Here is a 20,686-nt window from a genome sequence, read left to right as displayed (position 1 = left end):
ACTTGGAGGCTACTCTAAGAGATTAGCCTGAGAGGGACTGCTGTATTTGGGAGGTCCCATTATTAGAGGGACCTTGATATTCTGAGCCTTACAAAGATTGTTGGGCTAAACATATGTTCAAAATTATGGTTTGGATTATGGTTTGGCTTAATCACTGCTCAATAGCTGGGCCATTTGGTTTAATTTAGAACTAAGACCGGCAAGATCCAGTGGACTAACAGTGATCCTAAGGCTAGGGTTAACATCTGGCATGCCAGGTTCCCTGAAGTGGTGGAGAAAGAGTTGCCATGCTGTGAAATGCCTGTTAAATTTAAGGCTGGTTCCTGTGTGAGTTGTTGGGTGAATCTTAGGGCTGGGGTTGGGGTTCATGTTGCAGTACAAAATAATAAAAGGTGATGAGCTAGATTTTTTCCAATATGGTGTGGTTATTCTAGGTTTAAGAACACGTTGGCCAGAAGTAAATGCATAGAGTTGCATGGGTTGGGTAAGTATATTAATATCTAGGGTAAGATCTTGGTGGCTGCTATAGTCTTTTTGTGCCATTTTGTCAGCACAGAGGGTATCTGGAAAGCTAAAGCAAACCACCAGCAAGGCACTGAGTTGATGCTGGGGAATATCCCTGCCTCTTTTTACACCAGTGACTTGGCTTTCACTGCTCCATCCCTTTCCCCACCCAAATATGCTATACAGAGAAAGACGTAAGCTGTCATCCCACCATCACTGGCTTCAGAAAAGTCTCTTGGGGATCAGGGAAGCCTGTGAGAAGTTAGGGCAATGTAGTAGCTCCTTCAGGTTTCAGAAAGAATTGCTCAGGTCACTAATCTTCAAAAAAATTTGGAAGCATAACATCATACTTCACTCTCACCTGTCCTGGTTTATACAAGATGCCATCTGCAACAAGGATCAGACTCCAAGATTTTAAAATATATATACATATAATTATATATTGATATGTTTTAGATTCTAATAAAACCCTTATGGTTTGATAATTTTTCTGGATGGCTAAGTGTGGTAAGTACTGTTACATACAAAATTGTGGACACAAGATCGTATGTATGTAAAGTAAAGAATTATGGTCTCTTTTCAATTCTGGTTTCTTTCTGTCTTTCATTTTCATTTCAGGTGGAAATGATTCAAATAATATGTTAAATACTCAAAGCGTAGAGGATACAAACCTGCACCAGGTACATCTTTACAAAGAATCCTGATGTTAGTTTGATGCTGAACTGTTAAGGTCTTACTGGCAGTCTTCAGTACTAAAGCAGATGGCTATTTCTGAAATGTGCTTCAAAACCAGCACATGATGTACTAGGTGCTTCATACCTAGCAGAGACTGAAACAGAGTGATATTCAGTATTATGCCAATTCTTTGGCAAGCAGTTGGTGATCCTTGCTGGTACCTGGGATAAGCTGCAGCCTCATGAAGAGGCAAGTCAGAGGTAATCAGTCAGCTGCCTCTCACAGTCAGTGGTTCTTGCTGAGTTTTTGCAAGTGCTGCAGAGGTGAGTTACAACCAGCACGGTACATCAGTGCCTCTTTGTACTTGCAGGAACCTGACTGACCGCAAGATGTAGCCTGGCTTGTAGCAGTAGGATAGCTGCTTCTTGCCTCTGTTTAGTAAGTTGTGTTGCGTTTCCATAGGAGAGGGTTAGGGAGCCACTGTCTTGCACAGGGGTTGCACAGTGATGCCATGAGACCTCACTGAGATGCAGGAGCTGGTGCCTCACATGACACTATGTGTCACTATGACACTCACTTGGGTCATAGTTTGTTTGCATATAGCCAATAGCTTTTGGCATTAAAAGCTTTGCTATCCCCCTTCTTGTTTTCTCCCCTTTATGATGACGATAACTGGTGATATCTGAAACATATAATGCAGTGTGCACAGACATTTTATTCTTGCTTCTCAAAGTCTTGTGTGGTTGTGATAACTGTCCTAGTTGCTCACAGTAGTGCAGTCTCTAGTATCCTTAGAAATGTTATGTTGTAACAGCATCCTTGGTGGGTAGTCTCAGGTTACATTTTAAAACATTAGTTGATTGATGAAGGATATTCTCCAAGCAGAAGGTGTTGTAAACATTTAATTGGGAAAAACTATTACTGTGACTTTGTAACTGATGGTTTCAATAGGTGTGTGAATTGTTGCAGTATTTGTGTTCTGGTTCTATCTCCAGATACAAAGTAATCAATAGGATAATTCTAGTTAGTTATTGGCCATTGAAGTAGTTTTGTTGTGAGATTTGCATAAGTTAATTCTGCATGGTTTTGCTGTGTTATTTCCCTTTCTGTGTAGTTTTCCTAGAATCATTACAGCCAGATTTGCCAGAAATGTGAAACTGTAGCTCTGGTATATGACTACAGAAGCAATGTAGCTTCAATTCTTTAAAGGCAGAGCATTAATTTGAAACCGGTTTAATTTTCATAAATAAATAAAGGTGTAAAGCACTTCATTAATATTTATCATTGAATTTCACCCATTATTTTTTAGACTTTTATACACATATTTCTGTTCCTTAATTTCTTTGTCCTGCTGTCTTAAAAAGCTTCACAGGCAGAGGAAATCAGTTAAGTTCACTATAGCACAGTTTTCTTCTAGTATATAATAAAGCAATTTATCAGAAAATGAAATGAAGTATGTGGCCTGTTTTACAGCTAGAATTAAATGCAGATGGCACAGTTCAACACGATAATACTAAAGCATCAAAGGAAGTTTTGCTAAAGATGAGCAAAGCAGAAAACCAAATTTGATGAAATATACAAAAAATAAAGTTCTTCAGGATTCTGAAGGCAGAAAACAGAATGAAAAAAAATAAAAGTTCAAAAAAGACAAGTAGATCTGCTGTTCTTATAGCAGAGGCTACAGCCAAGGGTAAAACTATTCAGAAATAATGGCTCGTGTTAGATGGACCTCCTGTTCAGGTCCACTTACAAATCAAGGAACAGTTAAATTACAGAAAACATATTTCCCTGGTGCTGGACCTAGTGAAATAGGCCACACTGTTGCTGTTTCTAATCATAATTGTTGCATCCCAGTTAATGAAGGAAAACTGAGTCGGACAGAATTTCAACAGGAACGTGAATTCAATGGTGGTAACAGTGAAAATCCGCTTACAGAATAAACGGGCAGAACTGCTGAAAGCTTAGCAACTTCTGTTGCAGGAGGGGAGGAGATCACCAGTTTGCCTTGCCCCACATCAGTGGTTTCTGGAGAAGTAGCGTCCGCACAACATTCTCAGACTACTGATTTAACAGAACTTGCTTCTCAGTCAGTACTTACTGGCTTTGACTTCCACTCACAATGTGTCTGCTTTAAAGTTACAACAGGAAGTCAAGAGTTATGATAGTGATCAACATAGTCTCAAGCAGAATAACAGTAGTAGTTTGAGTGACAGGAATCTAAATACCAATACGAGAATACCTTCAGAACAAATTATTTCTTTGCAAAACTTGACTAATCAAGTTAAATCTGATGTTGATGGAAACAAAATTAATGGATCAGCTCTAAGTTTAAAACTCTCTTTGCTTTTGTTTGAGCAGATTTCCTTACAGACAGATGAGTCAGAACCAGCGTGTGCAAATCTTATGAATTCAGACAGCACAGACATATTGCAACAGACTATTGTAAATGAAGTGCAAAACATTTATACCAACATATCTGAAGATGGAACCACCTGCACTGAACAGACACTTCAAGCAAATGCAGAAACACTGTTAGCACGTGAGCTTTTAGCAGCTACTAATGGAGAAAGTGTTTCTGGAAGTCCTTATAATTCTACCAGTGGTGTACTAAGCACCATTGAACAAAAGACTCCACAGACAGAAAAAGGAGGGAGGATCCTGCCTAACGCAGAAGAAGGTGTTGAAGGATGTCACATGGAAACTGAAAATGCTAGTAGTTTAGGAGTCGAGCCTATAGCTTTACAACTCCATGAGAAGGGCACACTTCATGTTAGACGAAAGAGAGACGATCTTCAGGAGACCAACTCAAAAGCAGATCTGAATTTTGGTGTTAACATAGAGAGCAAGTCTCCTTACTCATTTCAGATTGTGGAAAACACACAGAAAGAAACCTCCCAGAAAACAGGTACCATGTTTTGTTTGAAAATAATTATTTTGTGAGTTTTTTGTAAGCATTCTCTGTATTTTATTTAAAAAGCCCAGCTGTTGGTCTCCGGAGAATGTATTTTGCCATGACTAAATAGCAGACACATGGAATGTATTGTGGTGCAGTCCACTGTGCCATATTAAGTATTTAGTAGTTTTTGCTTTGTATTTTGGGAGGCTGTTCTATATCCAAGTCTCCGTTGTATTTACCAAACAACTGTGACCACAATGGTCATTACAATAATCAGAATGAAATTCTTAGATACCTTATTTTTTTTAATATGTAAGAATCGATAAAGGTTGTATTTTCACAAAAGAATCTTTGAATTGTTTTGATTCAATCTCAGTACATTAACATATGGTGAATAGTGGAGAAAGGATTTATTATGTTAAAGTCTTTTCAAAAATCGATGAGTTACTGCAGGCATTTTTTAACCTAGTGGTGGTCATTTTGACATTCATTTTAATATCAGTTATAATTTCTGAAGTTACTGAGTATTATGCCATAAATACTCTTGAATTCTTTTATTAAACCAACAGATGAAGGAGTCTTTGCTGCAGTAACTGGAACAGAAGGCACTGAAAAAAATGGAGAAGGAGGAAATGCAGAGACCAACATGCTTTCACAGTTTACTGAAACAGAAGTCCAGACTAAAAGATTAAGATTACACCCTCAGGAGACAAGCCAAAAGGCAACCTCCTATTCGAATAGCAGCAAAAACAAACTTTCATCTAATCAGTTACAATTCAGTCAAGCAGCAGAACAGCAAACATCCAAGAAAGCAGGTGAGAAGTTAATAATATTTTATAAAAACAATGGAGTTTTTTTCCAGACATACATGAAGAAGACCTTTTGTAATACATGAGAGAAAGTTTAGAAAAATATATGTAGCATGTTGAGCAAATACTCTAGTGAGTTCCAAATACTTGAAATATTTCCAGAACTTCAGTACTCCGTTTTACAGGATGCACATACTTTGGTTTGCTTATCTTACATTCATAAGTTTTTCAGCATCGTGCTTGAGAAGATGCAGGATCATAACCGAGAGCTTAAAATAATATTACATTGATCCTTAGTTGACTATGTTAGATAAATGATAGTTTAAAATGACACTGAATTGGTCCTCAGTCCTCATATTTTACGTATGACAGATCAAAGAAGAAAACCTGGTTTCTCCATATATTTGGCACACATATATCTACTTCTGTTTTATAGACTATATCCTCATCAGGCACAAATCAGCATAGGTTCTGATTGTACTGGTACATTTGGTTTTAGCTGTAGTATAGACACAAACCTACTTATATGAGAATAAGGATCTAGTGTCCTCTGGAAGTTATATTCTCTTCTGCCTGCACGTACAGCTTTCTGTTTAGCTGTTTCATCCCATGTCTATGACTTGCGTTTATCTTGTAGCCTTATCATCACAATAGAGACCTGGTCCAACTGATTACTCATCATAACCCCCAAGTATTTTTCACTTACTGCTTTTTTTGGTAAAACTGGCAGTCATCTTTTGTACTTTAGTTCTTTCTGGAATCAGAGAACCATAGCACTCAAGACTTACTTAAAACCACAACCTGTAGTTCAGATGGGATCCCTCCTCTCTTAAAACTTTTAAATGTAATATATCTGGACTGATGATTCAAAAATGTTTATCATTATATCACTTGGCATTCTCCTTAACTTGTGTTGAAACAAAAAAAACTGTGTCATTAGATGATAAGAATTTCTTGTGTAGCGCTTTGCTTTGATATGGGATAGAGTATTTGTCTTTTCTGATTGTCTTAGACAATTCTGTCATTTCTCTCTAGTAATCAAGAGTTTGAGAAATATTTTTCTAGATTTGATAGATTTTAAAATACTGCCTCCTTAGGACCTTAGCTGTCTGTGACTATCTCCTTGTATTCTTTTGTTTTCCATGGCAGTTTTCTACAACTCCTTATTTATATTTGCTACCATTCGCTTCCCATTTTTTAATTTCTCATTTACTGTTGCACTCTAATTTGCTTCCTGAACCAGGTTAGATTTTGAATTGGTGTAGCTTTTCATCTTGAGTATGTGATATGTGTGAAATACTTCCTGGCTTTTATTCATATTTTTCTGCTGATGTTTTTTCTTCAAACTGTTTTTTTTTTGTAACTGTTTCCAGCTCTGTGAAACTTTCCAGTTCAAATAACTACTGTGTCACTGTAAATGTATGCTTTGTATATACATACAGGCATATGTATGTATAGGGGACATATGATAGTAAGGGGATGAAGTTGAGGGGCAGGGTAACCTTATGTCCCTTGCTGTGATAAGTTATTGACTTTTACAATAACTGTAGTTGACTTGGCACTGCAAGATGGGCAAATGTACTCATACATAAATGCATGGCTGTCTTCCGACCATGAAAATGTTAGTGCGTTTTTTGAGGGGAGACTTTCTGCAGGATTCCTTGGGGCTCTCCTTTTCTCTTCCTAAACTGATGTTGGAAAATTCATCCCACTGCCTTGGTGGAAGAGAAATCGAAGGGAATTGTAACAGTTGTGATGAGTGTATGAAGCACTTCGCAAAAGCAAGGCAAGTCTGTAGAAAAGGAAGGCAGCTACCACAAACTTCTGTAGGTTTATAGAAGTATGTGTGAATGCATGTGTATTTGTGTGTGGATATAACATTTGATTTATTTTTTCCAAGTCTGTGCAGCAGGAAAGTTTAGTTTCTTCCTTGGACTGCAGTTATGTGTTGCTGGGGTCTGTTGGTCAAATTTTGGGTGCCTTTGAGTGGAATGTAAATGAATGCTAACATTAAGTAGATTGTATATATTTTGAAAATCAATGGGATTCATGCTCTGCGTCCATTAAATGCTTTAAAAACCAATGTACATAACAGCATGGGTACTTAAAATAATACATATAAAAATATATATGCCCACCCATACATACACACACACACAGACAATATACACAAATACATCTGCACACATACTATCAACATACTAATTTATTTACTTCTTTTTGTTCTTTGCTTAGTACCCTCCTTCTATTTGGAGACTTTGTCTGGATGCTCACTAGTCTTACAAGTTGAATTAAGGACTGATCAGCCAATCTCTGCAATGTGCTGTAACACATGACAAAAAACATCCAGGAAACTATGTGAAGTTCCTGCTGATCCTTTTCTCTTTGATAGTCACGGTCTTCTTGTCTTCTGCCTTCAGCTGTTTCCTGTTCCTGTCTCGTGTGGTTGCTAGTTTTCAGCCTATATTAAGTTGGTGTTCTTTTGAGTTTTTGGACTGCAAGCTCGCATTGTCTTTTGGAAGTTGAAGGAAGAACGAAAAGGAGTAGGTGCTGCTTGTTACTTACATCTCTCCAGTACTTGGCAGTGTCAGTACTTAGCTTTCCTACCTCCAAACTGGTTTCTCTTGTTGTAGGAATGCCTTCTTACTTAATTCTGGAAAAAAATCCACGGCATGTCTGATACATGTTGTCATCCACTGCTAATTATTGGAAGAATAATTGAACATAGAAATGATTCCTTTCCCTACAGTTGTTCTTTTTTGTAGCTCCTTATTCCTGCTCAGTCTTTATAATAAGGTCTATGTGCATTAATACATTTTTTTTCCTTTTTTTTTTCTGCCTCCTATATATACAGTTATGATTTTAAAAAAACTTTATTCCAAACATGTGTCGTACATTTTGGTCTCCTAGAATAGCATTTCACAGATTACTTTTTTCCACCAAAAGCGATTCTTCAGGTAATATTTTATTCAGCTAAAATTGAATTATTTCCTTCATCCCAGGAGAACGTTGCTGCTTGAGAGGTGATGCAAGAAAGTATAGCCCTTTGTACAGTTGAAGGTATTAATAGCTTTAGAGACAGGGACAATAGCATTCAGATCACAGCAGAAAAACATGGAAGATGGGATAATGTTTTCTGACTCACAGAGTTTTCATATTTTTTGCTGTCTCGTGCCTCTTCTTCGTTAACCGGCTTTTGCATCTCATCTGATTGTTTCTGTGTCCCAGTGGTCTTTCTTGTATTATTCTATTGTTGAATAAAAATCTTTTCTTCCTAAATGACACAGTTGTCACTTTCATCTACGGTCAGTTACTTACTAGGGTCTCAACATTCCTATTCTGCTTATACATAGGGAAGGTAAAAAGAGCTTGCTTCTTTTCTTGAAGTTCAATTGGTGGAAAGAATTACACTAGACCAATGCTGAAGTATTCAAATGTCTTTTTGAAGGAAGATATCCCTGAAGTTGTTGAGCTATGGCAGCCTGATCTAGTCTGTTTGCTGGTCACTGTGATCTCTCCATCTTATCTTTGTACATGTGCTGACTGGGTTTTGTATTTGCCAAGTTCATGATCTTTCCTGCTCATGACCCACCTGGCAGTGCGTTCCGTGGAGAACTAGTATTTTGTGATTCACATACCAATGTCCCGTTATGCTTTTGCAAATGTTTCCTAACAACCATGAAGAAAACTGTTGTGCATGACAACTTAACTGGAAAACTTTGCAATTATTTCTGTTCACTTGCCGCAGATATTGCTAAGGGTCATTAGCTTAATGGGCTGTTGTGCACCTTTTTTTCCTCCCACATCTCCAAAGAGTCCCTAGGCTATTCTCCCATGAATCAAAGGGGAAGAAAAGGAAGAACCAGAAAGTGGATGATTGCTTTGGGAATTCAAGACTAAAAGCTTTTAGACAAAACACAGTACATCATCTTACAGAAAAGCAGGTCTCAGATTGGAGGAGAATTTCAATAATGTGACCCCTCCATGTGCTCTAGAATCCCAGTTTTCATTTATAAAAGAAACTCTTTAGCTCTTCTGGTTGCCCATATGGTGTGGGCCAAGCACCCCCAATGAAAAGAGGGCCACCTGAATGCTTAGAATAGCTAGTTAGCTTAGAATAGCTTAGTTAGAATAGCTTCCAGTGAGCTCCATGCTGGCATGGTCTGGCTGCAGCAGTGCCTGAACAGCTAGTTTAAAATTCTTATGGATATATCCTTACTATATGTCTGTCTTTAATATAGTTGCAGTATGTCTTTCATGTTCTTCCAAACAGTCTTGGGTGACAAGCTCAGTAGTTTACCTTAAATGAAACCTTGGAAAAGCAGATTTTTCAGAAGGCAGGAGGAGCCTGAAGAAAGGCAGCTGCCAAATCATGGACGATGCTTGATAGCAATGGATACTGACAACTGAAAATATTTGGGAAGACAGCTTGTCTGTTGAGAAGAGGAAATGCTTGGGATGCAGCAAGTAATTGTTCATAGGAATAATTAAGAAAACATGGATAAGAGTTGCAAAATGCTTATTTAAAACCTTACACTTTCCTTTTTTTGGACAAATTACAGTTTTTTAAAAATCTGAGAAAGAACACGGTGAACTTTTCTAAAAATCTGATAGCACAGTATTATAACAGCAGGAACAGGAGTTTAAAAAAAGAGCTAACATGCATGATGGAGCTTTTGAAGGTTTATACACCCTGCCTTTTTGGTAGCAGTTTGGGGGAAGATGTTGTCCTTACACTGTACACAGAATCTGTACTTTTTTAATCTGTTTTTTTCTTTGTAGCTCTTACAGTTTGATACATCTGTTATCTGAAGCCTTAGAATTAGGACCTGTGTGATGATCACATGATAAAATTTAAAGTGGATGTTGTTTGCTTTGTGGACCAGTAAGAGAAGGATTAAATCAAATTTATTTACAACTGTCGGTCCAGTCCTGCACAGGTTTAATTAAAAGGCAGTTCAATTATGTCACTAGACATTAATCAAAGATCTGTAATCAGCCTACAGGACTTTTTCACATCACAGCTGTAAAAATGCCTTATGTAGAAACCTATCTCTTCCCTCATACAGAATTAGGAGTGGAAAAGAGGTGACAGTCAAGTCTTCACTTTTATATAGTTCCTTAAATACCTATATGTGTGTACTTTATATGTTTAGCAGGCATGTCTGGTAACTTGAAAGCAGTTCATGGGGAAAGGTTACATACTCCCTACTTTTATACAGTATAAAACTTCAACCTTGTTACCTTTTTTGTTGATCCCTAATCAGTTGTACCCTTAAATCTTCTAGATTTCTTTTGTATATGGTCTGTTTGTTATCTGAGCTGTTACGCAGTACCTTTAACTTTTTGGTGTATTCAATTAATGTTATTGAATAATTAAGGCAACAGTGTTGCACATATTTACATGAATTCAAATGAGTTATGAAGCTTAATTCTTTGTTTATAATGAAATATTTTTTGTGGTTCCTAATGAACACCTAATATGTGTTTAGAGCCCTCTGTATCTACCAGAAAAGAAGCTGTAATTTTACATAATACCTATAATACAAGAGCTAGGAGCAAGATGAAAACTAAGAGAAATGCAAAAGGGGAAACTCCACTGCATGTTGCTGCTAGGAGAGGAGATTTGTCTTTGGTGAAAACTCTAATATCATCTGGAATTTGTGTCAATGAACAGGACTATGCAGGTTTGAAAATTACTCTCTTTGGGGCTTGTTTTATGATACAATTTTATATAATTTATAGTCTATATGTTTTTCTATTATTTATGTAATTTTAATATGGATTCTTGATTAGTGATAAGATAGTGAGACGCAAAGGAAGTCATTCAGTGAGTGCAAGCACAAGCAGTGAATCCCTGTATTTTGTGTCTCAGCATGAAGCTAATGCAGCCTTTTTCTCAGCAGGGGCATTAATCAGGTCTGTCTCCTCTGCTGAAGGGCACATTTTCAGACATATGTCCAGAAAGTGGACTTGAAAGTTTGTCGGGACAACTAATGCTTACACGTGTGAAGCACATTCTCACAAATCTTATTTCCTTAGGAAATGAGGACAAAAATCAGATGACAAGATTATTTTTTTTTCTACCTAAATGTATAATGCATTTCTATTTTTATAGTCTCAGAATGGATGGTATTCTATTCTGGGTGCCTGGCAGACTTGATATTGTAAAATGCCATTGGGATTAGAAATCAGACTATTAATATTATTCTTCTGAGTTTTTAGAGTCTTTCTAGTCTATTGGTTTGGGGGTTTTATTATTTTTAGTAGTGTAGTAGAAAAGTAAACTATTTTTCTGCTTAGTCTTGGATACATTTTTCTCTAAAGTAAACTAACTTACACAGAAAATAATTTACCTTGGCATTTCAAGATGATTGTTTGTGTAAGATTTATCTTAAAAGAAAGTAGTCCATTGCTTATAGTACAGCAAATGCAGCAAAATGTATAGTCACTAATTAGTGAGCTGTATGGATCTTTCCAAATCAGATGCATGCTATATGTGTCATCTTGCTTTTATTAGGTTGGACAGCAATTCATGAAGCTTCCAACAGGGGATTTACTGAAGTGATCTTAGAATTACTGAAAGCTGGTGCTGATGTTAACAGCAGAAATTTGGATGGTATTTTGCCAATACATGATGCTGTTTCTGGCAATTATTTAGAGGTACATTTTTCTTTTACATTTGATTTCCTGAGCCTTATTTCCAGCAGAGGGTCAGCAAAGCAAAATCCTGGTTTAAATAAGGAAAGTCAAAGTTACTAATACAATTTTAGTGTGATTTGCATTTAGGAAATATACCCAAATTTTTTAAAGTCATCAAAACTGGAGAAATATTTTTCAATAGTGACACTTGAAATTGTACAGTTAGTTGACCTTTTCAGTCCAGCAGGCAAATCTGGGAAATTCATAGCTCCCCATGGTTCTCTCCCACATATTGGGCTTTTTAAAAGTAATACTGAAATTGAGCATTATCAAATTGATCATCTAGTCCAACCCCTTGCCGTGGACAGACACATCTTTCACTAGATCAGCTTGCCCAAAGCCCCATGCAGCCTGACTTTAAACACTTCCAGGGATGGGACATCCACAACTTCTCTGGGCAACCTGATCCAGTGTGTCTCACTACCCTCATTGTAAAAAATTTTCTTTTTTGTCAAGAAAAAAACCCTAAGCCTGCTATTGAAAAATCAATTGTTTTTTTCATTTTTTTCCTTCCAACCCAAAGCATTCTATGGTTCTATAGAATAGAATAGACTATTTCAGTTGGAAGGGACCTACAATGATCTATCTAGTCCAACTGCCTGACCACTTCAAGGCTGACCAAAAGTTAAAGCACATTGTTAAAGGTGTTCTCCAAACGCCTTTTAAACACTGACAGGCTTGGGGCATCGACCACCTCTCTAGGAAGCCTGTTCCAGTGTTTGACCACCCTCTTCAAAAAGAAATGCTTCTTCATGTCCAGTCTAAACCGCCCCTGGCGCAGCTTTGAACCATTCCCATGTGTCCTGTCACTGGCTCCCAGGGAGAAGAGCTCAGCACCTCCGTTCCCACTCCCGCCCCTCCGGAAGCTGCAGAGAGCAATGAGGTCGCCCCTCAGTCTCCTATTCTCCAAATTAGACAAGCCCAAAGTCCTCTGCCACTCCTCACAGGACATGCCTTCCAGCCCTTTCACCAGCTTTGTTGCCCTCCTCTGGACATTTTCAAGGACCTTCACATCCTTCTTAAATTGTGGGGCCCAGTACTACACACAAATAAAATTTGGCACAGTGAGTTCCAGGGTACTAAGCATAAAAGGGTGATGCCAAATCAGCTCAAACGTACCACTTCTATTCCTGTCAGAAGAGCTGATATTTCATCACATTTAATTTTTCTGTGAGCAAAGATAAAACGAAGGAGATGATTTCACAGGCCTGTTGCCAAACTATCAGTAGGGTTCTTGAAAACATGTGAGCTATTACTCAGTGTTGTGGCGGAAAACCGATGGAGAAGGTTCTGAACTTCTAAAGAGTATTCTCTTTCTGATACTTTCTGATACTTAACAGCACTCTGAATGTAAGGAAGAAGAAATGCTAAAGATGAGAAATCATATGTATGAAAATTCTTTACCATCCAAGCTCTGACCTCGTCAACACTTTCATCTGATCTGAATTTTAGGGGGTAGATGATTCCACTGATGCCCTAATTTCATTTCCACATTTTACAATTAAGCAGACTTGCAAGTGATTTGGAATTAGGAAAAAAATCATCAGTGCATGTAAGCAAAAAACAAAACCACTATTAAATGATTAAATAAAACACGTCTACTTCTTTTCTGCACTTTTGTCTTAATACAATTGACCAGTTCCTTTTATTATAGATATATGAAGTTTTGTATGTGCTCTCTGTAACAATACCATAAAGATGGTAGGTTTAATGTCAAGTTGTGAATTATTTGTGTATTTTAATGGAAAAATTAGAAGTGTAAGATATAAGTCTGTTGTCTTGTTTGTTTAATTGGGATTGCAAGTGTAACAGGTTTTAGAGTATCTTATTTGTACCTTTATTATTTGTGATTTATGATAGATACAACACATAGAGTTGTATTATAAGTCCACAACAAGAACAATCACAATACAAATAATAATATTTAATAGGCAGTCAGGATTCTGCTACAGCATGGAGCAAATCCCTGTGAGAGGAGTGATTCAGGGAAAAGTGCTTTGGATGGAGCTTGTGATGACGAAATGAAAGAACTGCTGAAGTCTTACAGTGCTATGGACTCTGCATTTCCTGTTGAGACTACGGAAGTTACAGGTATGTTGGTTTTGTAATGAAAATCCTAGGATTACCCTGTAGTCTTAAGGAAAAACTGTACATTAGACTGCTTCTGATTTGGAGAGCTGCGTATTGCCTGTCACTGGTATTTTTAACTCTATTAACTTCTGAATTTCATTTATTCATTTATTTATTTTCAGAAGACAGGATACAGGAGTTTGGTTTTTTTCCTGAAAGAATGAGGTATAAGGACATACTTGACTCGTCATATTTTTGTTATTATCCATTTCCCTTCACAGGAACCGTGTGTTTTCGAAAGTGGTAGCTTTAAAGACTTATTTCCTTATGCTACCTAAATTTGATCTCATTTGCATGTACAAGATATTTTTGTTAATGATGTGATCTGCCATTGCATCTTTGTAACCTATACTAGCTAATCTAACCTATTATGCTCCTGCAATTTCATTTAAGATTCTATTAATTTTTTTTAATTGCGGAGAGAGGAAATGTCCTTCTAGGTCAAGAAGATCAAAACGTCATTGTTGTGACTACTGTAAAAATGATGATGCAGCTTTGGAGCCACAACATGAGAAATACAGTGTTGTAAGTATAGATAATAGGTTTTTGTTAAATTGCTTCGTAGTGTAGTACTGCATAGTGTCATTTACTGACTGAATAACATAAAAATGTCATTTAAATAATTAACCCTTTAGAATGTGCGTAAGAAACAGCATCATGCAGAGGCTTACAGTGTATTGGTTGTGGTTCACAGTATATAATGGTGTATATTATCACTTCTCTCTGTTCATGATTCCCGTTTACTTATATTTATTGTGCAAACGGTAGTCAATACTTACATACCTTTGTTATTGCCTATATAAATAGAAAAAAGGTCAGGAATCCTGAGGCCTTTCATCACATTTTCAAAATGGCTCTTTGAAAGAGTAATGATTTTTCTTCATGATAATGAAGGTACTTAGAAATTGTTTAATCTTAATTTAAAACAGCCAGGAAGATTTTTGCAGAAGTTGTGTGTTAGGAGAGCTCTTGCTGCTATTTGTAGGCTGTGCCCACATTGTCTAGGTGGTGCTGTCATGGTGAAATGCACTGTCTAATCCCTGCAGTGTGCTCAGGGGTGACACTTTGAACATGAATGCCTTGGCAAAACCAGGCCGTCACAGTCCCTTGCAGAGCATACCCTTGGCACTATGTATGTCTGTCCTACCAGTGTCCCTATTGCCTTTACACAGTAATTCCCTGCCTGGAATGACTTGAGTCCACCAGTGCTTATCCTGCAGACCATACATTGTGGCTTGTGTTTTGTATGGTGCTCTTGGCTCTACTTCCTGTTACCATTTTTGTGTTTGTTAACAGGAGTCTGTTGCTGCCATACAAGATGCAGAACAGCAGCAAAAAGAACTGTTGCTACTTGAATTGAGAACTTCCAAAGATGCAGGTAGATGTAAATTCAAGTTGTTTCACTTCTTTTTTGGGGGTAAATATCTTTTGTAATATAATTGTTTTTGAAATAGTATTGCATGTAATAGATTTTAATATCTCCTCTGGAAAATACAGCTTCAGAGAATAAGTTTTTTATAACAGCTCACAGGTAAGTGCACTTCCTGAAGTAGTTCCAGTTTACGTAGGAATGAATATGATGACAAAAAAGGAAAGTGTCCTACTGGGAGGCATGTGTTTCAAGTCAACCTAATCATACAAAAAGGGATCATTAGATAAGAATACACACTGTTGGCAGCATTATTCAGTTACAAGTACATGAGCCCTTCTGTGATCAAGAACAGCTATGTCTGTATGTAAAGTAACAGATGCAGCCTTTTCATTCTGGTGTAGCTGGACTTTCAGAAGCCTAAAACAATTTGTGAGGGGAAAAAAGAGAAATCTTTAAGGCAGACACTATGGATGATGGGCAGTTTCAGAAATGCTGGTGCCCAGAGGTGTAATTTGTCTTAGGCTATCAAATCTCAGCTCAGATTAATCTCAAGAGCCTACTAGGTGACACTGACTTCCTAGGAGATCACAATGCTGGTGCTCTGTAGCAGTTTGAGTCTATTTTGTCTGTGCCATGACTGTTTAAGTGGCAAAGCTTGCTGCAGGAATGCCTTTGACCGAAGTCATCTAGGCAGGGCAGTTTACTTTGGAGCAGCTCATGCCCATGAAACATTTTTGCTTCCGGACAGAAAGGAAGGGGTGTTCTAAATTTATTTTCCTGAATATCAGGTGGAGCTTTCAAATGGTATTTTAAATAGTCAATTTATCCCTTTAAAAATAAATGTGAGATATGGAATTATGCGGATTCTTAACTTCCAACTCAAATCTATGGCATATGAACTGTTAATTAAAATCAGTACAGAATCACAGAATCACAGAATCTTCATGGTTGGAAAGGACCCTTAAGATCATCGAGTCCAACCAAACAACTACAATCTCTGCCACTAGAGCATGCCCTGAAGCGCCACATCTAGATGTTTCTTAAATACCTCTAGGGGTGGTGACTCAACCACCTCCCTGGGCAGGCTGTCCCAGTGCCTGACCACTCTTTCAGTAAAGTAATTCTTCCTAATATCTAATCTAAACCTCCCCTGCCGCAACTTCAGACCATTTCCTCTGGTCCTGTCATTATTTACTTGGGAGAAGAGGCCAACGCCCACCTCTCTACAGCCTCCTTTCAGGTAGTTGTAGAGGGCAATGAGGTCTCCCCTCAGCCTCCTCTTCTCCAAGCTACACATGCCCAGCTCCCTCAGCCTCTCCTCATATGACCTGGTCTCCAGACCCCTCACCAGCCTGGTAGTTCTCCTCTGGACACGCTCCAGCACTTCAATGTCCCTCTTGTACAGAGGGGCCCAGAACTGAACACAGTACTCGAGGTGAGGCCTCACCAGTACCGAGTACAGAGGCACGATCACTTCCCTGCTCCTGCTGGCCACGCTATTCGTGATACAAGCCAGAATGCTGTTGGCCGTCTTGGCCACCTGGGCACACTGCTGGCTCATGTTAAGCTGGCCGTCCACCAGCACCCCCAGGTCCTTTTCTGCCGGGCAGCTTTCCAGCCACTCTTCCCCAAGCCTGTAACGTTGCTTGGGGTTGTTGTGACCGCAGTGCAGGACTCGGCACTTGGCCTTATTAAACCTCGTACAGTTGGCCTTGGTCCATCGATCCAGCCTGTCCGGGTCCCTCTGTAGAGCCTTCCTACCCTCAAGCAGATCAACACTCCCACCTAGTTTGGTATCATCTGCAAACTTACTGAGGGTGCCCTCAATCCCCTCATCCAGACCATTGATGAAGATATTAAACAAAACTGGCCCCAAAACTGAGCCCTGAGGGACATCACTGGTGACCGGCCGCCAAGAGGATTTCACCCCATTAATCACAACTCTCTGGGCACAGCCATCCAGCCAGTTTTTAACCCAGTGAAGAATACACTTGTCTACGCCCTGATTTGCCAGCTTCTCCAGCAGAATGCGGTGGGGGACGGTGTCAAAGGCCTTACCGAAGCCCAGATAGACAACATCCACAGCCTTCCCTGCATCCAGAAGACGGGTCACATGGTCATAGAAAGAGATCACGTTGGTTAAGCAGGACCTCCCCTTCCTAAACCCATACTGGCTGGCCCTGATTCCTTGGCTGCCCTGCACTTGCAGTGAGAGCTCACTCAAGATGATCTTCTCCATGGTCTTTCCTGGTGCCGAGGTCAGGCTGACAGGCCTGTAGTTCCCCGGATCCTCCTTCCGACCCTTCTTGTAGATGGGCGTCACATTAGCCACCCTCCAGTCACCTGGCACCTGCCCTGTTGACCAAGACTGTTGATAAATGATGGAGAGAGGCTTGGTGAGCTCTCCCGCCAGCTGCCTGAGTACTCTTGGGTGAATCCCATCCGGCCCCGTAGACTTATGTACATCTAGGTGCAGAAGCAGATCGTTGACTACTTCCTCCTGGATTATGGGTGGGTTGTTCTGCTCTCCATCCTTATCTTCCAGCTAGGGAGGCTGAGCACCCTGGGGATAGCTGGTCTGGCTATTGAAAACGGAGGCAAAGAAGGCATTCAGTATCTCAGCCTTCTCCTCGTCATTGGTTGCAACTTTCCCCCCAGCATCCAGTAAGGGATGGAGATTCTCCCTGACTTTCTTTTTGTTGATGTATTTATAAAAGCTTTTTTTGTTGTCCTTAATGTTAGTGGCCAAGGTGAGCTCCAGCTGGGCTTTTGCCTTCCTAATTTTCTCTCTGTATAGCCTAACGAGATCTCTGTACTCCTCCTGAGTTGCCTGTCCCTTCTTCCAGAGGTGGTAAACCCTCCTTTTATTCCTAAGTCCCATGCGAAGTTCCTTATTCATCCAGACTGGCCGTTTTCCCTGCCCTTTAGACTTGCGACACTTGGGGACAGCCTGCTCCTGGGCCTCTAAGATTTCCTTCTTGAAGAGCGTCCAGCCTTCCTGGACCCCTTTGCCCTTCAGGACTGTCTCCCAAGGGACTCTCTCAACCAGTGTCCTAACAAGTCAAAGTTCGCCCTCTGGAAGTCCAAGGTGGAGGTTTTCTTGAAAAATATTTGACAAACAGGTAGATGATGCAACAGGCAGAAGCCTATAGTTAGAGATCAGTGCAATTTCATAAATGAGCAAAATAAAACTATCAGACGTTTCCTGTTTAGTGGTATGAGAGAAATGAACGTGGTGATCTCTTACCACTACTGACAAAAGCATTAATAATCTAGCACCTTTTAAACTAAATTGTAGTTATTACATGTGAAGAGGCACAAGACTCAACAAGAACGCAGAAGTACGTTGACAAACTTATAAAATAGAATAAAATCCTCAAGGTATTTGCATGCAGTACAACCTACTGTAAATAATAGATTCAGATTCCCTATTAAGCTGCCTTAATAAGAGCAATATTTTCGTATTTTTCTATTTTAATAAGTAAGTAAATACTGGTAGATACTATGAAACAGGTTTGGGGAAACATTTTATAATTGCCATTTTTAATCCTGTAATTAGCCATTTTTCATTATTATGGAAAGCTCATATTTCCTGTTCTAGAGTTTGTCCTGGAATTAGATTACATGTTTAGCATATTATCCCAGTGGTATCTGCTGGTCCTGACTTCTAAGCTCTCCCTTATCTTATATTGCTAAGAGATAGGGCATATGAAGAAGAATTTGTAATTGCTCTTCTTATTTTAGAAAAATCTAGCTAACAAAAAGGGACAACTTATAATTAATTGTATTTTGTAATGTGGATTTGAAACTATGTAAAACTATGATACATATGTTTTTACCGTGATACGTAACTTGGAACAGGCTAAGCTCATTATGCTGTTCTATAATACTTCAAACATAAAGGTTTTAGCCACCTTCTTAAGGTTGTGTAATGTCAGCAGGTAGCCTCACATATAATTGTCATATTATGTATCTCCTTCCAACACAAAGAACGTCAAAAGTTTCAGTGCTTATCATCTGTAGGACAGTTCTTTTGTCTGTCCTGTTCTCTTAGTAATTTGCTAGACAAGGCACTTGCACTTAAAAATTTTCCAGTACTTGGGCTATTTCCTTTAAAGTAAAACTTGTATTTAATTCTTTCTATGAAGAATTTCATTAAAAGTACTATACTTGTAAAGAGCTGTTAGTATGCATGACAGTATTTGGTACTGCTGTAACAATATTTTCATACTTTGGCTGTGAACTTGCCACATTAAAAATGTTACTGCTATAATTATTTTCTACTGCTTATTGCCATCATCATTTTGATTATATCAAATTATTGGACAGATGTGTATATCCAAAGGCTGTCTCAGATGCAAAATACTTTGAATGAAATGCTTGCAAAACAAAGAACGGAAAGGGATACCCTTGCTAAAAAATACAGGTAAGTGGAATACAAGTAGAATACAGTAACATGAAAGCAGAACTCTGCGATTTTCATTCAGATTCTGCAGAAGCGTGATCCATATTGGCTTCAGCTACCTCCAGTAAGAGTTTACATCAAGGAAGAACTTCAAGGTTTAGCTAATGCATACTGATCACTTACTGTGCACGCAGTGAACATTGAAATTAGGTAGTGAACATACAAAAGGTCTGGAAAGATACCAAAGCAGATATTAGGAAATGGAGGTACTGAGCAATTAGATTACTTTTGCAGCATCATGGAGGAAAGCAGGAGCTATTCAGACACTACTTTTACTGTCCCTGTGTCTGGTTTTGTTTCTTTAGCACCCCGAGATTGGTAGTGTTCAACCAACACGAAAATGATCCGAGGGCTGGAGCACCTCTCCTATGAGGACAGGCTGAGAGAGCTGGGGTTGTTCAGCCTGGAGCAGGGAAGGCTCCGGGAGGACCTAAAGGGGGCCTACAGGGAAGGTGGGGAGGGGCTGTTTGCAAGGGCATGTAGCAATAGGATGAGGGGTAATGGTTTTAAACTAGAGCAGGTAGGTTTAGATTAGACATTAGAAAGAAGTTCTGTACAATGAGGGTGGTGAGACACTGGAACAGGTTGCCCAGAGAGGTGGTGGAGGCCCCATCCCTGCAGACATTCAAGGCCAGGCTGGATGAGGCTCTGAGCAACCTCATCCAGTTGTAAATGTCCCTGCTTACTGCAGGGGTTTGGACTAGGTGACCTTTAAAGGTCCCTTCCAACCCAACACATACGATGATTCTGTGATTCTATGATTCAACAGCCCACAAGAGCCATTAAGAGTAATGGCTTGAAGCATGCCTGCAGACATTCCTTTTTTGTGAGGGCACCGCGAATGTGAGCTGGGAGTGCTCACCTTGGTGTGAGCATGGACTATGTGAATCTTCCTGCTGCTAGCTCTTACAAGGCCTCTTTTTACTTCTTTCTAAGAGGGACTCCCTGACTGCAGGTCGTGTGGTGAGTGCTCAGCTAACAATGTAGCATCATGTATAATGGATGCTTCTAGGCCATCTGATGAGGATGTCTGCATATTGTTTCTGTGAGCAGGATTCTTTTGGTCATGTAAAAGCAACAGTGTACAGCTTTCAGGTAGTTCTGTGGCAAAACATATAGGCTGGTTGAGCGAA

At 39.1% G+C, this 20,686-nt stretch overlaps 1 protein-coding gene across 1 annotated transcript in view; it reads left to right on the top strand.

Moving 5' to 3' along the window:
* The window catches only part of ANKRD31 (ankyrin repeat domain 31), a 66,552-nt gene that overhangs the window by 24,549 nt on the left and 21,317 nt on the right, over positions 1-20,686 (top strand). Inside the window, exons 11-19 of the mRNA XM_054185573.1 lie at positions 1,123-1,184; positions 3,538-4,084; positions 4,645-4,890; positions 10,377-10,571; positions 11,405-11,547; positions 13,518-13,677; positions 14,138-14,241; positions 15,013-15,094; positions 19,418-19,514. Of these exons, the coding sequence (XP_054041548.1) occupies positions 1,123-1,184; positions 3,538-4,084; positions 4,645-4,890; positions 10,377-10,571; positions 11,405-11,547; positions 13,518-13,677; positions 14,138-14,241; positions 15,013-15,094; positions 19,418-19,514 (1,636 nt within the window). The remainder of the gene's footprint in view (positions 1-1,122; positions 1,185-3,537; positions 4,085-4,644; positions 4,891-10,376; positions 10,572-11,404; positions 11,548-13,517; positions 13,678-14,137; positions 14,242-15,012; positions 15,095-19,417; positions 19,515-20,686) is intronic.

Source organism: Rissa tridactyla, chromosome Z (assembly GCF_028500815.1).
Source record: "Rissa tridactyla isolate bRisTri1 chromosome Z, bRisTri1.patW.cur.20221130, whole genome shotgun sequence".
NCBI classification, from domain to species: domain Eukaryota; kingdom Metazoa; phylum Chordata; class Aves; order Charadriiformes; family Laridae; genus Rissa; species Rissa tridactyla.
The sequence above is the reverse complement of the archived record's forward strand: the minus strand, read 5'-3'. Positions and strand labels throughout refer to the sequence as shown.